A 19,684-nucleotide genomic window follows, 5' to 3' on the forward strand; every position below is an offset into this window, starting at 1 on the left:
GAAAGTGAAAAGAATGAATCAGGTTCTTAAGAAACAGAATATGAAATTGATGTTAGATACTAAATTGCTTTGGACCAAATTGTGTAGGTCAGAATGGTGAGTGATCACTATTTAATAAAAAGCTGGAGAGATCTCTAGGAGCAAAGCAAAAGTTTATTGTATGTTCTTGTGAGAAGCGGGCGTCCCTCCCATTGACCAAGCAATCCAAAGGAGGTGATGAAGTTGTATGCCCTCAATTCCTGGTGATCATGAGGTTAGTGGCAATAAGAAAGTTGTTAAAAATCCCCTTTAATCGGCTACAGGTTTATAAGTGAAAGAATTCACTTATTCCCGAATTATTAGTTGCAAAATGAAAGTTTATTGTTGGACAGAAATCAGTTTAAGGGGACTGACTTCTGTAGTGGCAAAGACCTATGGAATTTTGGGGCTTCTGGAGCCTAGGTTTCCCAGACTTAGATTTTTATCAGTTTTCAACCTGGATCTCCTATTGGAATTAACAACACTTCAAAGGGGTGATTTTTGACCAGGTTTTCTAATTGAATCAAAGGCTCTGACATTCTGAAAAGTTAACTTATCTGGGGGAATATGCCTTCCCCAGGAAGGGCTGAGACTTCAAAGGGATCACAGGTAAAAAGGAAATATAGTTTCTTAAAAGGAACACAATTTCAGTAAAGGGAACAGTTTTCCCTCCAGCTTTAGAGGCACCTTTTGGGACAGGTTTTAACCATTTAAATAGTCCCTAATGTGAACACCCCTCCCCCCACTGACCGTCATCCTCTTTGGCTAACGGTCTTACATTCTAAATGGAGAACTACCCAAGAAATTGAACTTGGTCAATAAGTACATAGCTGCCCATATTTGATAGAAGTAGGGAGAAAATGATGTTATGGGAGGAGAGGAGGATAGCAGGAAGGGGACTTAGGTATACTCGAGTCAATGCTCAAGGACCTTCAGACCTACTCAAACTCTGAAGTAGATGAAGCCTTACTCGATTTTCACAGCTATCTTGAGAGATCTCACCCATCTCATTCAAAATGTTTGTCTATTGCTTTGTTAAAAAATTATAATTGCCCCAGAAGAGATCTGTGTCTTTCCCCATGAGATGTTGTTATTTGGTTTACCTTATTTGAGAGGAAAGGAAAATGCCTTCTTTGGAAACAAAGAATAAGTTTTAAAGGAATTATTTACTGGCAGTGTCCTCATTCTTTTCAGTCCCTGGGAAACTAGAATTGTTGACCCAGATAAAACCTTTGGAGTTTGTAATTACAAGAGACTGGATGCTTTTTAAGTCCCTGAAGGAGAAGAATGGGAAGAACTTTATCAGATAGTACTGATGACCAATACTCAATAAGCTGAGAAGGAATGAACTCATTACTCCAGGGTTAAAGGATCTGTGGAGGCTTTTAAAATTGAGGGGCAATTAGGAATGTTTTGGTGGGAATGGAGGACTAATTGTTTTTGGAGGATAGGTGAACAGGCAGAAACATGACTGTGGGCAAATAACTGCATTCTCAGGGTCTCATCCAATTATCAGCTATAGATTCACAGGCCCGGTTTACAACCTGGCAAAAATTCTTATCCGTACAAATTTTAATTACTGCAGGAATCTTAAAGCCGCAGAAGGCACCAAGTAACAAAGTAGCTAGAGTGCAAGAGAATAATAAGGTCGTAGCGAAGGGAGTGACGTCATAACGGGCGGGGCGCCTTCCCTGTTGCATCCGCTGTCCGCCGCATGACCCGGAAGGGACTTCGGAGGAGAGGAGGAGCCCTCGTGTCCAAGGGCAGTGGTGCAGCTGGGAGTGGCGAAGGTGACGACAGGGGCGGGGTCTGACTTGTAAACAGAAAGTATGGCTGCGGCTGGTGGTCTCGGTGTCTTGCAGGGATGCAGCGTCCGCTTGGCGACTGCTTACTTTGCCCGTTTGGGTCAGGGGATGGTGACAGACGGCTCGGGGCCGCGAATGAGTTCGGTGTCCTGGCGTCATTGCTGGACTTCCTCGAATGCTGGGGTAGGCCTCAGGAGAACCTACGGTACGGAGGCAAAAGGAGAAGAAGAACTGAGAGTCCGATACCTGGAAGAAGAGAATAAAGGTGATCGAGGGAAGGAGGGAGAGAAAAAGGAAGAGAGAGAACCATTTACCTTTTCCCATATCTTCTCTTTGATAGAGTTAGAATATTCCATTATTTCACTGAGAAAGTGACTAAGAAGTGATTGTAGGTCACTGTCAGTGGAAAGCATTCGCCGGGAGAACCTATCAGACTTTCTAGGTCGGAGTCTAGACCTGTGTTTCTGTTGTCCATAGCAAAATCACCACTGAAAGATAGTCAAATTAGACTTTCTAAGTACAACAGCCCATGGAGATTGTTTTTTAAGGTATAGTTGTGATTTGCTAAATTGAGGGAGGAAGAGACTTTGTTGATGAAATCAGAACCTTGAAGTATTCTTATTGAATTGTTATACTAGTGTATTAGGTAAATGTTATAAAAATTAGGTTTGGAGTTCAGCAATGAGTTTGATAAAAACTCCTAAAATAATATTGAAGGAAAAATGTGGAGAAATGTAGGCCAGATGATATAATTATTTTTATTCATTAGAAGGTGTTGATTTTAGGATATATCTTGAAACAAGTGGGGGCTCTGCCTAAACTTTGATATTTCCAACCTTTTTGTAAGTGACTTGAAGACTTTGATATTCAAATCTGTAAACTATGTGAAGCCGAGAGGATTAATTATTTTGTTGAATGATCAAATCATGATCCAGAGATATGTTAGTATAAGACCAAAGTTAATATAATTCAATTTAACATGGGTAAAATTTTGTATTTTAATTCAAAGATCTTAATTACAATTCCATCAATGTGGATACTTTTTTTTTAAGCCAACTTTTATTATGAGCTTAATTATCAACAAATGTAAATATTTCAACTCACAAAGGACAAAAATTGGGATAATAAGAAAATGTGAATTTTAGACTTTTAAAAGCCTGTTAAATTTAACATTGTAGTAATAAAACTATTCTGCTTCCCTTTAAAATAACAAAACTACCAGTAAAAAAAATTCACATTCACTGTGTCTGAGAATACATTCTTAAGTCCCTGAATGTGGGTACTCTTTTCATTGATGCATTAACCTTACACATGTTTATTGAATTGAAAACACATTGCAAACCCTCTCTATAAGTATATACTTTTCAAGATAAGCTGTGTGTAAGATTTTTCCGCTGTACAGCCAACCTGGTAATGAATTTCTTATAACTTAGCTAAACTGAATTAAGCAATAAGCATATAGGCCATCACTAGAACTCTACTCATAATTCTAGAAATCTAAATTTCCGAAACTTAAAAAAAAAAAAAGTACCAAAGTCCTGGAGAAGACAGTTTAGTTCACATGAAATATATTTACAATTTTAGTTGAATGCAACCTCAACATGACTAAACAGTGTGACATAAATGTAACTAAATGATTTAAAAAACAAATTAGAACAAAGGATAGTTTACTTCTCAGATCTGTAGAGAAGGAAGGAATTTGTGGCCAAAGAAGAACTAGAGAACATTATGAAATGCAAAATGGATAATTTTGATTTTAAGTTAAATTTTTTTTTGTACAAATAAAACCAATACAGATAATAATATTCCATTCATTACATTAGATTATATAGCATTACCTATTTAGCTATTCCCCAACTGATGGGCATTCACTCAGTTTCCAGTCCCTTGCCACTACATAAAGGGCTGCTGCAAACATTTTTGTACATGTAGGTTCTTTTCCTCATTTATGTTCTGGGATACAAACTCACTAGAGACACTGCTGAATCAAAGGGTATGCAGAATTTTATAGCCTTTAGGGCATAGGAATACAGAGTCTTACAAAAATGAATTTTGAAAACTGTATATGTATTTGGAAAAATAAAATACTATTTGTTTTGAGATCTAAATTCTATCCCTTTTTCCCTTTTTGACTCTCCTCCTCTTTCCCTGAGATGGTAAACAAACATATATATATGTGCAATTATATAAAACATTTCCATATTGGTAATTCTGTATAAGAAGACTCAAAAAAAAGTGAAAAATAGCATGAATAATAGCATGCTTCAGTCTTTATTCACTATCAGTTATTTCTCTGAAGGCAGATAGTTAGCTTTATCATTAATCTTTGGGACCTTGCATTAGCCATTCCCCAATTGATGGACATTACTTTGATTTCTGATTCTTAGAATTAGAATTACCACACATAAAAACTGGTATAAACATTTTTGTACAAATTTATAGATCCTGAAGTGCCCCTGATATTTGCTTTTCTAATTTGCTTATAGTGTGTCATCCTTTATATCTAAGTTATACACTTTGTTTTGACCTTATCTTGGTACTTGACCTGATATATTGGTCTATATCTAGCTTGTGTCCTATTGTTTTTCAGCTTTCTAGTAGTTTTTTATAAAATAGTTGAGTTTTTATCTCAAAATCAGACACTTGTCTAATGTACCTAATCTATTCCACAGATCATTTTTAAGCCAGTGCCAGATGATTTTGATAATTATTGCTTTATAATACAGTTTGAAATCGGTTTGGCTAGACTACCTTCATTTTTTTTTTTTTTTCATTGATTTTCTATGATGATATTCTTGAATTTGTTTTTCCAAATGAATTTTTTTTTTCTAGCTCTATAAAGTAATTTTTTGATAGTTTGGTATGGCACTAAAGAAATAGAATAATTTGGTTAGAATTGTCATTTTTATTATATTGGCTCAGTCTACCCATGAGCAATTAGTTTTTTTCTTTAGATTTGACTTGATGTGAAAATGTTTTGCAGTTGTGTTCATATGGCTTTGTCTTAGCAGGTAGATTCCCAAGTATTTATATTGTCTGCAGTGTAATTTGTGTCTCTTGCTGCTGCACTGTTAATAAACATTTTATACTTTTTAAAGACGATTGTCAACTATCGAAAATTTTTGAGAAAGGGAAGTAACATGATCAGATATCTGTTTTCAGAATATTGACAGCTGTGTGGAACATATATTATAGAGAAAACTTGTAAGCATAAAATATAGGAAGTGATCTTTCACTATCTGAATTAGGATATAACATTTTGGAATTAGAAGGGATATGGAAATGAAAAGTGTTTGGACATAAAATTATTTGAGGGAGAGAGAATCCCTTTGCTAAAATTACTTCATGATTTGGAGCTTGGTGACTAGAAAAGAGATAAAAACAAAACTAAAATAAATATGGAGGAAGATTTAAGTTTTTTGAAGAATGTGAATTAGAATAAGAATCAATACCCTGACAGGAGGAGACCCAAGAGATAGTGATTGAGAAAGACTTCAATGCCACCATCAGTATTTTTCCATAGCTCTGCCATTATTAATGAATTAATCAATGAATTCATTGATTTCAATGAATTTGATAATTTTATAATAATCTGTGCCAATTTAATGAGCATAGTGGAATCTTAAAATTGTTTTGCATTTCCATGGTAATTTGAAAATTTTTATGAATTTCATTTATATATATATATATGTATGTATGTATGTTTGTTTGAACATGTTGTCTTCTTATTAAATTGAAAACTTCTTGAGGGCAGGGACTGTTTTTTGCCTCTTTGTATTCCCAGTTCATAGCACCAAGCTTGATACCTCACGGGTAATAAAACTATTAAACTCCTAATTTCTCCCAGTAATTGTAGTGGACCTTGTAGCTAGTTACATTTTCCTTTGAATATTTGTCTTTTGGAGTTATTTGTTTGTGTCTTGAACATTACCACTATAATAACTCTTTATCATGGGGATTTTTCTTTTCTTTTCTTTTTCTTTTTTTTTGGTTATTTTTCTACTTTAAGTAAGTTTGGTTCCTGTTTTCTTTTGGGTCTTCCTGCTGCTTTTTCTAGATATATGTAATGTTCATAAAATAATGTTCATTAAAGATCTCAGGGGCACTTCAGGACCTATAAATTCCAATAGAGCTATCCAGTCTGAAATTTTTATTCCAACTTTTTTAGATTAGGTTGCTGGCTTTTGCATAGCTTCAAGTCTCTTTTGACGTCTGCATATTCTAGCTCTAGATTCAAGCTATACAACTAGCTCCTGTTTCTGTTCCTTGAACAGTCAGGTTCAGTCCCTGCTGAATCTGTAGTCATACCTTGCTTTAGGAGGCATACCTCTCCAGGTATGCTCTAGGTTCTGGTCCTCTCCAAAGTATCTTTACATCTGCAACTGAGCTTTGGGAATAGAGATCTGACTCTTGTTCTCTGCTTCTTGGGCTGAAAAAGTGATGCTGTATTTTCTCATTGGATTTCATGATTAATTGGCACTCTTCAGATTTTGATTGTCCTGCTTCTTCCTTTGTCATCTTGCTCTGTCTCTTAGGTTTTGTTTTGTGTTTTTAGTAAGGTATTGAAAGAGCTTCCAGCATATGTGACAATAAGATAGGTATTTTCTTTCATCCTCATGATTTCTCAAACCTCTCCTAAATAAGAATTATGCGTAAGAGATAAACTTACCTCATTATTTTATGGCAGGAAGCAGGCAGAACAATTTGTGTCTCTCCTCTACTATCCAATTCCTGGAGAAAGTTGAACTAAATGAAAATGAATGATCAATGTTAAATGAAAACTTGCTCTTCCTAGGGTATTAGCATGCATTTAGCCTAAAAACTAAGAACCAGAGCAAAGCTTTTGTGGGCTTTGTTCACATGGGATGTGTTTGTTTCCATGTCCTTTAGGCCTTTAAAAATCCTTAGATTAGTATCCGGCTAAGGCCAATCATCATTTGGGGAAACAAACTGAACCCAGCAAAAAAAAAATTGAACCCCAATATAAAAGCCAGGGTAATTGATTACTATTAAAAATCTCAACATAATCGATTTTTAAAAATTCAGTAAAAGAAAGTCCTTTACCAGACTGAAGGATTCCACAGAGAGAGATAGAAACAAGTTTGTTTTGTAGACTCTTTAGAAAACATAAGGCAAATACTTCAACCCAGAAAAGCACAAGAAATAAATTAGTCTGGAGGGAAAAAAAGAGGAAAAAAATAGGAAGAGGAAGACACTTAGCCGTTAAAAATACCATCCACAAAACCACCATAAACTATCAAAGGTCCCTCTTTAATAATTTCTGTCTAAAAGTAAAACAAAGAGAACAAAGTGAAAACAGAAATTGAAAAGAAGTGCTAGATTAGCTCTGTAATTGTATGGACTAAAACTCCCAAGACTCCACCAATAGGTGGATTCTTTTTTGAGGGAACCCATGAAGAATAGAAGAACCCTTAAAAGAAAAAAGTCAAGGAAGAAAATAGAAGTGAAAGTATTATATACCTCACTCAAGGCAATAGTAAACAATGAAGAGAAAAATAACTCCTTTAGGTTCTAAAGTAAAAGAGGATCTAAAGGAGAAAGGGTGAAGTGGCAGAGTGAATCATTTAAACAAGATGACAAGTCTCAGTTAATTGGTGGTAGGGAGTCCTATTAAAAAGCAGTGGGGGAAAGAGCTATTGTATAAAGCCATAAATGATAGCTACTTATCTTGGTAGAGTAATACAATGGGTTTGATGTAGACAGAAACCATTATCTCTGAGAGGTAGTTTCCAGGAACAACCTCAGTGGGAGGATGATAACTCCTTAGGGCAGCTGATGGAGCATACTAGGGCTTGAAACCAGAGATTTTATAAAACAGATGGTAAAGAAAAAAAATATTTGGGCATAGAAACATATTTGTGTGGGATGGGTACAAGACCCCCTTTTCCCAAATTAAGTTATCAGACACATATTCAGATACAAAGGGAAAGCATTTAGTTAATTCAGAGAGAGGCCCAGACACACCTGGGAGCCATCCCAACTCCCCCATGTGCTCCTTGAACCTGGCCTTGTTCAGGACCTAAAAGCAAAAGATCTGAGCCTTCTCATTGGATAGACTAAAAGGATGTAACCAATGTTGCCTACCCCACAGGTCACATCATTTCCTGCCACTTGACCAACTTTCTGTCCCAGGGTTCAAAGTTCATCCCTCCAGAAATCATGTGGACTCCCCCTCCCCCCAGGGTTGAAACTCTGGGAAAAGGGACCATGTGACTCAATACTGAGAAATACTTCATCTAATCTGTCCCATTCAGTCCCCCCTCTTTTCATCTGTTTGAATATATATACATATATATATATATATATATATATAAAATAGACATCTATCTATCTAAATATCGATCTATCTGTCTGTCTAACTATATCTTCCACTAGAGTATCTTTGTGATTTAGGCCTTCTGGCTGGTCCCTTTTCAGTAATAACTATAATCTGCCTTTTATCATTTAGAACCAATACCTGCATATCAGTGGAACCAGTTTAGCTGCTCCTGAACTTGGCTAAATCTTGAACTACTCTAATGTACATAAACAAGCAGGTGACAGGAAATTGCTGCTTAAAACAATGACCAGGAATCAGACCTCACTTCCACCAACTCCCACTATCTGTCTTGGAAACCAGAACACATTGGCATCTGGCAGCCACAGAACTACAGCATTCTGGAGGCCTGGGGGCCTCAGGTCTATTGTCACATCATTCCCACCTCATGCAGTGCAGACCCAGATTAATTTGGGATGAAGGTCTCATCTTCTGGACCTTCTTCAGACTGACAAGGGGTATATAGCTGACCCTACCCAGTGGGGTCCAGACTGAAAATGGGGAGATGAGTGAATTGAAGCAGCAACAGCAGTGTCCTGTGCCGCGTGTCAGAATCAGGTCTCAGATGATTTCAGGTTGACCAAGTGGTAGGGATTTCATGGCTCGGTGTCTGGAAGAAGCTACTCTCACAAGTATATTAAAAATACAAGAACTAAATATAAGCAAAAGATAAAGAATAAACAAAAGTAGAGTTAATATAGAGGTTACTAGGGACAGTAACCAGGAACCCCAGCCAGAAGAAGGCTGGGGAGAAGGGGAATGAGGCTATCATAAATGCCTCTCATCCAGTTTTCCCAGGATAGATCCCCAAAAATGTTTTTTTTCCCAAATTCTTGCTTTTGTTTCCTCAAAGGAGTAGGTGCAATGGGTAGAGAACCCGGTCCCTTTAGTGATTATTATCTCTCTCTGCAAAAACCCTAGAGCCTTACCAGGCTTTACCCAATTAGTACAGGTGTTAATAAAACCAAAAGCAGTTTGAAGTCCCTACAAAGGGCCCTTTTCAGAATTTACTTGCCTGGGAGCTATATGAGGCAATGCAGGATTGGGGAATTAAAATTGCCATGGCCAGGGACAATCAGCCTGCTTTCCTTCACCTAGAGTGAATTCCCCTTCATTTAAGAAACAGAAACCTCTCTAGGTCCATGAAACAGTAATCATTTTTTCTGCTTATTTAATGTGGAATTGTTTGGTTGTCAAAAATTCCCTTTCTTTCCATATAGTCCCCTGCCATGATCATGCAAAACATGAAAAACTCATTTGAAGTCAGTATAGATCTTGGATAAGTCATGGGTCTAAGATTGGGGTTCCAGATCCCAAGGACCTGCCCCGCCTTCCATCAACACCTAATCTGGGCATGATAAGATTGTTTGCTTTCTCTCAGTGAACAAAAGGGGCCTTTAGATAAAGAAACTCTAGCCCCCGGAAGCAAGAGTTAAAAGATGCTGCAAATTAAAATATTTATATACTTGTATTGTGTTTTATATCTTACATTGAAACCCACTAGGACATCAAAGAATATTCAAGGGTGGAGGTTATCTTTTCCCAGAAGAATGTAATCTCCTTGAGGCCAGGAATTGGCTTTTGTAGTCTGGGGTGGTGACCTGAGATCCGAAAAGAATCTTTTGTTGGGAGAAGGACTGGTTATGTAATGAGGAGTGGAGATTTATGTGTTGTAATTCCTGTAACATCCAGTTTATGGGGAATCAGGAACTTATGCTTCAGAATAGGAATTAAAATGCTGCTTTTGGAGTTTCAAAGGTGTTTCTATTCACCTAGGCACCCATTCTTGCAAGAATGAAAAATAAATCTTTCCTGCATTCATCAGTGAGTTGTGGAGTTCTTGGTAAGATATTTTGTTTCTTACAAATGGGGACTCTGTCTGGGATGTAGACATTATGAGTTGGCAGTGAATTCTTGTCAAAACAGGAGGAAATGTTTCCTGTTGATTTCAACGACCTTGTAGCTCATCTTTGGGATTCATTGACTGTCCAAGACCCTGGATCATAGTGGTAAAGTCATTGATTAATCCAGGAAATCAGGAAAGGAAGTAAAGTAAATTCTGCAGCAGTCAGGCAACTCTGTGCACAAACCAAAGAGCATGGACTATCTAGTATTTCCTTTGGTATCTGGGGCCATCTTACAGGATCCGAGGTGTCAGATAGACAGGTAAAATGAAGAATTTAATAGCATCAAAGAGTGGGAGTTCCTGGGACATACCTCTCTTACAGAACTGGAAGAAACAGGATGTTAGAATATCTAGAGTTAAGTAAATATTCATGATTTGGGATCACTGGGGTAGGGAGAGCTCCACACTGGAGTGCAAGAATGATCTTCAGGCAAGGTATAAGTACACTTCCCAAGAATGTGAGTTCTGTTCTTAATGCTCTCTAATTCTCTCTAGTTTTCTAGGCTTTGAGCAATTCACCTTCAAATGACCAGCACTACACAGTTGTATTGTTGTGTCACTGTTCTCTTTTAATGTCCTGACCCAGTTTCCCTAATTGTCCTATTCAGTTACTCTGCCTCAGATTATAACCATTCCCTCTCTTTTTTTTTTTTTTTTTTTTTTTTTTTTAAATAAGAATAGTTTTTATTTACCAGATATATGCATGGGTAATTTTACAACATTGACAATTGCCAAATCTTTTGTTCTAATTTTTCCCCTCCTTCCCCCCCATCCAGATGGCAGGTTGACCAATACATGTTAAATATGTTAAAGTATAAATTAAATACAATATATGTATATATGTCCAAAACAGTTGTTTTGCCTGTACAAAAAGAATCAGATTTTGAAATAGTGTACAATTAGCCTGTGAAGGAAATCCAGAATGCAGCCAGACAAAAATAGAGGGATTGGGAATTTTATGTAGTGGTTCATCGTCTTTCAGGGTTTTTTTTTGCTGGGTGTAGCTGATTCAGTTCATTACTTCTCTATTGAAAACTTATTTGGTTCATCTCATTGTTGAAAATGGCCACGTCCATCAGAATTGATCATCATATAAGTATTGTTATTGAAGTATACAATGCTCTCCTGGTCCTGCTCATTTCATTTAGCATCAGTTCATGTAAGTCTCTCCAGGGCCTTTCTGAAATCATCCTGTTGGTCATTCTTACAGAAACAAAAAATATTCCATAATATTCATATACCACAATTTATTCAGCCATTCTCCAATTGATAGGCATCTACTTAGTTTCCAATTTCTGGGCACTACAAAGAGGGCTGCCACAAACATTCTTGCACATACAGGGTCCCCTTTCCCTTTTTTAAGATCTCTTTGGGATATAAGCCCAGTAGTAACACTGCTGGGTCAAAGGGTATGCACGGCTTGATAACTTTTTGAGCATAGTTTTAAATTGCTCTCAATAGCTGGATAGCAATTTGAAACTATGCTCAAAAAGTTATGTATTCACAATTCCACCAACAATGTATCAGTGTCCCTGTTTTCCCACATCTCCTCCATTATTGCGCATTATCTTTCCCTGTCACTCTACACAATCTGACACGTGTATAGTGGTATCTCAGAGTGGTCTTCATTTTGCATTTCTCTGATTAATAATTACTTGTAGCATCTTTTCATATGGTTAGAAATAGTTTCAATTTCTTCATCTGAGAATTGTCTGTTCATATCCTTTGACCATTTATCAATTGGAGAATGGTTTTGATTTCTTATAGAGTCAATTCTCTATATATTTTGGAAATGAAAGCCTTTATCAGAACTATTGACTGAAAATGTTTTCCTAGTTTATTGTTTCCCTTCTAAATCTTATCTGCATTATTTTTGTTTGTACACTTTTCAGTTTGGTATAATCAAAGTTTTCTACTTTGTAATCAATAATGATCTAGTTCTTCTTTGGACATAAATTCATTCTTCCACAGGTCTGAGAGGTAAACTATCCTATGTTCCTCTAATTTATTTATAATCTCATTCGTTATGTCTAGGTCATGAACCTATTTTTGACCTGACTTTGGTATACGGTGTTAAGTGTGAGTCAATGCCTAGTTTCTGCCATATTAATTTTCCCAGCAATTTTTGTCAACCATTGAGTTTCTTATCCCAAAAGCTGGGGTCCTTGGGTTTGTCAAACACTAGATTATTAAAGTTATTGATTATTTTGGGGGCAGCTAGATGGTGCAGTGGATAGAGCACCAGCCTTGAATTCAGGAGGACCTGAGTTCAAATCTGGTCTCAGACACTTAACATTTACCCAGATGTGTGACCCTGGGCAAGTCACTTAACCCCAGCCTCAAAAAAAAAAAAAAAAAAAGATTATTTTGTCTTTTGGACCTAACCTATTCCACTGATCAACTAGTCTATTTTCCTAGCCAATACCAAATGGTTTTGGTTTTAGTAACCACTGCTTTATAATATAATTTTATATCTGGTACAGCTAGGTCACCTTCATTTGATTTTTTTTTTTTTCATTAATTTCTTTGAAATTCTTGACCTTTTATTTTTCCATATGAACTTTGTTGTTATTTTTTTTAGGTCATTAAAATAGTTTTTTGGGAGTCTGATTAGTATAGCACTAAATAAATAGATTAGTTTAGGTAGTGTTGTCATCTTTATTATATTTTGCTCACTCTATCCAAGAAACATTTAATATTTTTCCAATTGGTTAGATCAGACTTAACGTAGGCTATACTTATTTCCTCTTAATGTTTGATGGGTTAAAGGTTTTTGATCCATTTTAGACATCATTAGAATATCAGGAGCCTCTCCAGTACCTCCCTCCATTATGTCATCCTAGGTTCCTCCCCCCATTAGGTCAGTCCCATTCCAGGTACCTCCCCCATTATGTCATTGTTCTTGTTACCCTATAAAAGAATCTTGTGTATCTGATATTGGGGCTGGAGTATTTGAGACAATAGTCTCGTTTCAGCCCCTGGGACCAACCATGGATCCATTTGGTCCCAGTAAATCTCTCCATTTAATAAATTGTTAAATTGTCCTCTACTCCCTATGTTGCCCAGTCAAGCCCAAATTTTTAGAGTCCTGATACCAAACTGCAAGGTCCTTTTAAATATGCTGAAGTACTAATTGAGGACCTGGAGTAACAGGAGTGGAGAAACAGATCAGAGAGACTGCCAGTCCCAAGACAAGTGTCTGATTTCTGGTTGTTTCTAAAAAAGAATCCAAAAAACTTGAGTCTGCCAGGCCAATTCCAACAGAATAAGGGATTTCAAAGTTAAAACATAACTGGTGCAAATCAGTCCAGTAAATTTAAGCAAGGAGTAAAGGACTCTTTAAAGGAATTCCAATTAAACCTGAATTAGTAAGATAGGGGATGGGACAGAAGTGCCTAAGAAAATACGCCAGTTTCCCCAATTTCCTATGTCTTCCTCCCTTTTTTTCTTATGGAAATGAATTATCAAATAACCATTCCACATAATAAATCCCAAGAGCGAATCAAAATTCCTATACATATACATAACAGACTAAAAATGCCTCAAACATAACAGCAATAGTTACACAAGTTTAACAATTTCTATCCCAAGTCTTAAACACAGTAATGTTTTAATAATTCAACCACTTTCCCACTCTCCCATATCAGTCCAAATTACATCAGGAGCAGGGGCGATGGTTTTCTCAAAGACTTCTTTCTGCTGAAGATAGGCGGAGATGCTCAGTCCAGGGAAGGGGGGGATGGGTGTGTTGTGGCATATTGACAATGAAAGCTCAGATCTAGATCCCAGAAGCAAGTCGATATCTGTAATTTGACCAAATCTAGAAACAAAAATAAATCTAACAAAGAAAAGTTAGAACAGTCTGAGATAGAAAGACTGGTTCACAAGGACTGCTACAAGATGTGGCCTCTCATTAGTTATAAACCTTAAAAAAAAAAAAAACAAAAAAAAAACTTGAATATACAGGCACAATATCTAGTAACTGATAGATGAACAGACTAAATACTTGTCCAAGTATTTAGGATATATTTAGGATATAAAGATATCCAGGTATAATATATAACAGATTGGAAAAAGCAAGGTATGACATAATAGGATTGCATTAACAGTTTCTTATTGACCATTGCTCTGATTATAGAAATCAGTTTCAGTTATAGAAATGCAGTGATATATTCAATACAAACCTAAGAAATTTAACCTCCGATAACAAATCCTATTAACCAAAGTTTCGGATAAATCCTAAACAGATATTTACCATAACCTGATATTTATACAAATCAGTTTGCTCCTTTTAGCCAAGAACCAGGTGGCTACAACTTGATAAAAAAAAAATCTGGAACAGTTTAGAGGAAGGAGGAAGGAGAGGATTCCTCATGGCCGCCTTCCAAAGAGGCAGGGGGGAGGGAAGTTGAACTAAGCTTCACTCCAGTCTAACTAGATGGTCCATACCTGAAGTAGCAGAGAGCAGTGGAGGGTAAGATTATTATTTTTTTAATTTTTATTTTTAAAATTAATTATAGTTTTTATTTACCAGATATATGCACGGGTAATTTTACAGCATTGACAATTGTCAAACCTTTTGTTCCAATTTTTTCCCTCTCCCCCCTCCCTATGGCAGGTTGACCAATACATGTTAAATATGTTAAAGTATGAATTAAATACAGTATATGTATACATGTCCAAACAGTTGTTTTGCTGTACAAAAAGAATCAGACTTTGAAATAGTGTACAATTAGCCTGTGAAGGAAATCAAAAATAGAGGGTGGTTCATAGTCATCTCCCAGAGTTCTTTTGTAGGGTGTATCTGGTTCAGTTCATTACTGCTCTGTTGGAATTGATTTCATTCATCTCATTGTTGAAAATGGCTACATCCATCAGAATTGATCATCATACAGTATTGTTGTTGAAGTATATAATGATCTCTTGGTCCTGCTCATTTCACTCAGCATCAGTTCATGTAAGTCTCTCTAGGCCTTTCCGAAATCATCATTTCTTACAGAACAATAATATTCCATAATATTCATATACTACAATTTATTTAGCTATTCTCCAGTTGATGGGGCATCCACTTAGTTTCCAGTTTCTGGCCACTACAAAGAGGGCTGGGGGGGAGGGTAAGTTTAAATCTTCACCTTTGAAGACAAAAGATCCTTGCTCCACCCAACCTGTAAAGTAGCAGAAATCAGTGGGAGGGGCGGGAAGGAGAGGGGAGATTCCATAAAACCCATGTGTCCAGCAGAGTTGGATTTAAAGCATAACTTACAATGTTATAATATAGGTGTAACAAACTTTGAACCAAAATACAGCTTTAATTCCCAATAATATAAAACTATTTTTCCTATCATATTTCAAATAATAAAACAGCATAGTTTTTTTCTCTCCCTCTAGCCCCATGTGGCTATTATTCCCAGTGGACTTCTAAGCTCCAAGTTGGCCTGAGTTGAAGCCTTCAGAAGTCAGATCCTTTTTGCTACATACTTTACTTAATTAGAGGCATGTGACCCCTTTTTGGCAATTTAACCGAACTTCACTTTTAACAGGCTATTGTTCTTTTAAGTTCTTATACTTAAAAGACAACTAAATCTAGCATGCATAGGCAACAGTAAAATTATTTCCCACAATTTTAAAACTGCCCAAAATACTGAGAACAAATGGCATGCAGAGGCAATAGTAAAATTATTTCCCAAATTTAGAATAATCCTAAAATTCCTAATCAAATGTCTTCTCAAGCTGGAATTCAGAATTATACAAAGTACAGTTGCAACATTAAAATAACCAATTCCAAAATTTGATCATTGTTCTTAAACTTAACAAAGCTCTTAAATTAATAAGACAAATCACACACAACACAGAATACATATAGACTGTGCAGTCAAAACATTTAACACAGACCAGGGGCTATCTGGAAAGAATAGTTGTGGGCTCCAGAGTCTTCCCTCCCATAATCCAAACGGAGACACCCAGATTTATACTCTGGAATGCCCAGAGTTGTGCCAACTGGCACAGGTGGGTCCCCAGCTTCCAGAAGACCCTATTCCCAGAATTAATGCCTGTCAGCATTTCATAATTCTGGGAACCCAGATGCTAGCATACAGAACAGAACAGAACAGGTCTTAAGACTAAACCAGATGGTACCCCAAAAGGTATCCATACAGACTTCCTCTCCTGTGGCTGAAAAGGGATTTGTCTATCATCAGGCTGTTGTGGCTGGAAACTGCTCTCTTTCCTGGAGACTCTGGATAAAAAAATCCAGGAGGCCAGCCTCACCAGGCCAAGAATTCAGATCTGCAGCCACTCTGAGGCCCAAGGCAGAGACCCTAAAGTCTCTTATCTCTAATCCTGCTCATTTTCTACCATCTCTCTGGGGAGCTCCAAAATGTAATGCTGGAGAAACTGAGGAAGATACAGATTAGAGAATAATTTAATAGTTTATTAAATGGAGAGATATTCTGGGACCAAATGGATCCATGGTTTGTTCCCAGGGTTGAATGAGACTATCATCTCAAAAAATCTAGCAGTGAATGTCCTATACAAGATTCTTTTATACGGTAACAATAACATTATCACAATGGGGGAGGTACCTGGATGGGGATGACCTAATGAGGGGAAGAATCTAGGTTAGGGATGACATAATGGAGGTAGGTACTGGAGAGGCTCCTGATGTTCAACAATGTCTAAAATGGATAAAGACCTTTATCCTATCAAACATTAAGAGGGAATGGTTATAACTTGAGGCAGAGTAACTGAGTAGGACAATTAAGGAAACTGGGTCAGGACATTAAAAGAGAACTGTGGCACAAGGATCTATGCTTTTTATGTTTTATTAATCAGATTATCAGCATTTCTTTAGAACATGTTAAAATTATTTTGGGAAAACAAAAGGTATAGAATATTAAGGGAAAGAATGAAAAGAGTTCATGTTGAAGAAGAAACAGAATTTCCAGGTCTCAGGTATATTATTAATCCACAAAACTACTTTATATAGGTTTAAAAAAAACTAGTAGATCAGTGAAACAGACTAGATATTGTGATCAGATGAGATATTTGTGAAAAGGATTTTGAAACCTTAATAGTGGTAGTTGTCAGGAAAATTAGGAAGTTATTACTGCATTATTGTGAATGAGATAGACAGGTAAAGCTTTCTCTTTTCTGAGACTAGATCTAAGTAATGCAATTCCCCATTCCCAGAGGTCATTAGAGCTGGAAGATCATCCTTGAGCCTTAGGTTGCAGGAAGTTACATGATCTCAAGGCCTAGAGGTTTCTAAAGGTCAGAGGCAATTACAGGAAGTGATGTGATCCACAGGAAGCAGACAACATTGGTGACCATTAGTCAATGATAGTTACTTCCTTTTAGTCTATCCAATGAAAAGGCTTGGGTCTTTTGCTATTTAATCGGGTATTCTGGGTTGTAGTTTGTCAGGTTGACAAGCCCATTTTGGGAACTGAGATGTTTCCTATGTGTGCTTGGACCTCTCTTGCAGAGACTAAATAAATGTACCTCTTTGTACCTGAAGATGCCTGATCAGTTAATTTAGGGAAGGGGGTCTAACACCCGTCCCACACAATTACAAGGTGTAGTTTTTTAAATTTAACTTTAATCATGTTATTTTTCCCAATTATATGTAATGATGCTCAACTTTAATTTTTGTAAGATTCTGAGTTCTAAATTTTTTTTTCCTCCCTCCTTCCCTTACCTATCCCTTCCCCATCCTAGTAAGCAATCTGTTATAGGTTATACATGTAAATTTATTTTTTAACATATTTCCATATCCACCATGTTGGAAAAGAAAAACCAGAACAAAAAAGAAAAGCCATGAGAAAGCAAAAAAAAAAAAAAAAAAAAAAAAAAAAAGTAGAAATGATTCAATTTAAATTCAATCTCCATAGTCTCTGGATGTGATAGTATTTTCCATCCAAGGTTTATTTGAATTTTTTGAGTCATTGAATTGTTGAAGAGCTAAATCCTGTTATAGTCAATCACACAATTTTGCTGTTGCTATGTATTAAGTTTTCTTGGTTCTTCTTGCCTTACTTAACATCAGTTAATGTAAGTCTTCCCAGTCTTTTCTGAAATCATCCTATTCATCATTTCTTACAGAACATTTATATTCTAGTACATTCATATAACAAGGCATAGTTTTAAATTATTATCTAATTCTAATTAAATTAGCTTAAATTAATGTTTATTTGGGGAAGTAATTAGGAATTAGACATATAAAATAACTAAAATGTTCAAAAGGATTTTTTCCTTTGTGAAGTGTAATTGATGAGGTAAAATAATTGATGAGGTAACACTTTGTGGTATAAAAGAATTAGAATCAAATTGATTTGAGGAATAGATAAACAATTTCTTTTATCACAATGAGATTCCATTACATTTACATACTACAAATTGTTTACCCAGTCTTTATCCTATTCATTATCAAATTATTTTTCATTCAGTTTTTTTTCTTGACCTCTAAAATCAATTATAATATTTTAAATGTCTTGATATCCAGAAGGATATTTGGCTGCTATTATAGTAATATTCTTCTGCACACAGAAGAATAACAACAACTTCATTAAGGAAAAAAAAGCTTGTGTATGAGGATTATAATAGAATCACTATCACTACTACTTCTATCAGTATCTGTAGATTGAGCATATAAATGACAAAAAGTTAACAAAATCCAATAATACTTTATTTTACTAAATATTATAACATTTATGTACATTTGGAAAAATATACATAACTGTATTTCTGTCTGCAGAAGGTATTTTTGCTTATTTAGGTCAAATAATCTTTCATGTCTCTATTAATTGTTTGTAGCAGATTATTTGTGCTTCTCTATTCCTAAAGAATAGGAGATGTGTGATAACCATTTTTAATTCTTAGATTGCAGTTTTTTTTCCATGTCTTGTTTGCTTTTATGTAAAGAAGCATTGGTTAAATGTTTATTTTATCTGTATTGGATTACTTGCTATTTAGGGGAGTGGGGTGGAGGAAAGAAAGGGAGAAGAATTTGGAACACAAGGTTTTGCAAGGGTGAATATTGAAAAGTATCTTTGCATGTATTTTGAAAATAAAAAGCTACTGTTAAAAATGTTTATTTTAAAAAAGATAGATTTTTTTGGGCCAATAAAAGAGCTTTGAAACTTCCCAAAGATAATCCCATCCAGTCTCCTTTTCTGGTTAATGATGTAATACTCAGCATGATATTATCTGACCTGTTTCAGAAATTCATAGACACACATTCTGTAGATTATCCATCAACATTCATGTTGAAATATAGGTAATAGATAATTTTCATTCATTTGGTATTGTTGTATATGATTTGCCATTTCACAGTTTTTTGAATGATTGCAGATTTCCTGCAGGAATTTCTGCAGTGTTATTAGATTTAATATTATCACTATGATAGTGATATAAATTGTGTTTCCTTTAATCTTTGGGAGGGTCCTGATGTAAACTGTACCCCCTTTTGGGGTGAAGGGTCGAAAAGTGTAACTTGCTGTTGTCTCCAGAAGCTGCAGATCGCTCTCCGGGAGGAGATCTGCTGTGTCAACTCAAATCTCTCGGACAGATTCTTCTTCCTGTAGAGAACCGTTGTCTCCAGACAGCTGCCGTTAACTCTTG

General features: G+C 36.0%; 1 protein-coding gene across 8 annotated transcripts in view; it reads left to right on the forward strand.

The window, feature by feature from the left end:
- The first annotated feature begins 1,739 nt into the window (after nucleotides 1–1,739).
- AUH (AU RNA binding methylglutaconyl-CoA hydratase) overlaps nucleotides 1,740–19,684 on the forward strand; it is a 222,321-nt gene continuing 204,376 nt past the window's right edge. For 7 of the 8 annotated variants that reach the window (XR_012484554.1, XR_012484553.1, XR_012484555.1 and 4 more), the window contains exon 1: nucleotides 1,783–2,088. Coding sequence is in view for 5 of the 8 variants with exons in the window: in XM_074280676.1 (XP_074136777.1) it covers nucleotides 1,848–2,088 (241 nt within the window). In the remaining 3 variants the exon portion in view is untranslated. Of the gene's footprint in view, nucleotides 2,089–19,684 lie in introns of all 8 variants that reach the window. The other variant, XM_074280673.1, reaches the window with a different exon arrangement.

This window comes from Sminthopsis crassicaudata, chromosome 1, assembly GCF_048593235.1.
Source record: "Sminthopsis crassicaudata isolate SCR6 chromosome 1, ASM4859323v1, whole genome shotgun sequence".
Taxonomy (NCBI): domain Eukaryota; kingdom Metazoa; phylum Chordata; class Mammalia; order Dasyuromorphia; family Dasyuridae; genus Sminthopsis; species Sminthopsis crassicaudata.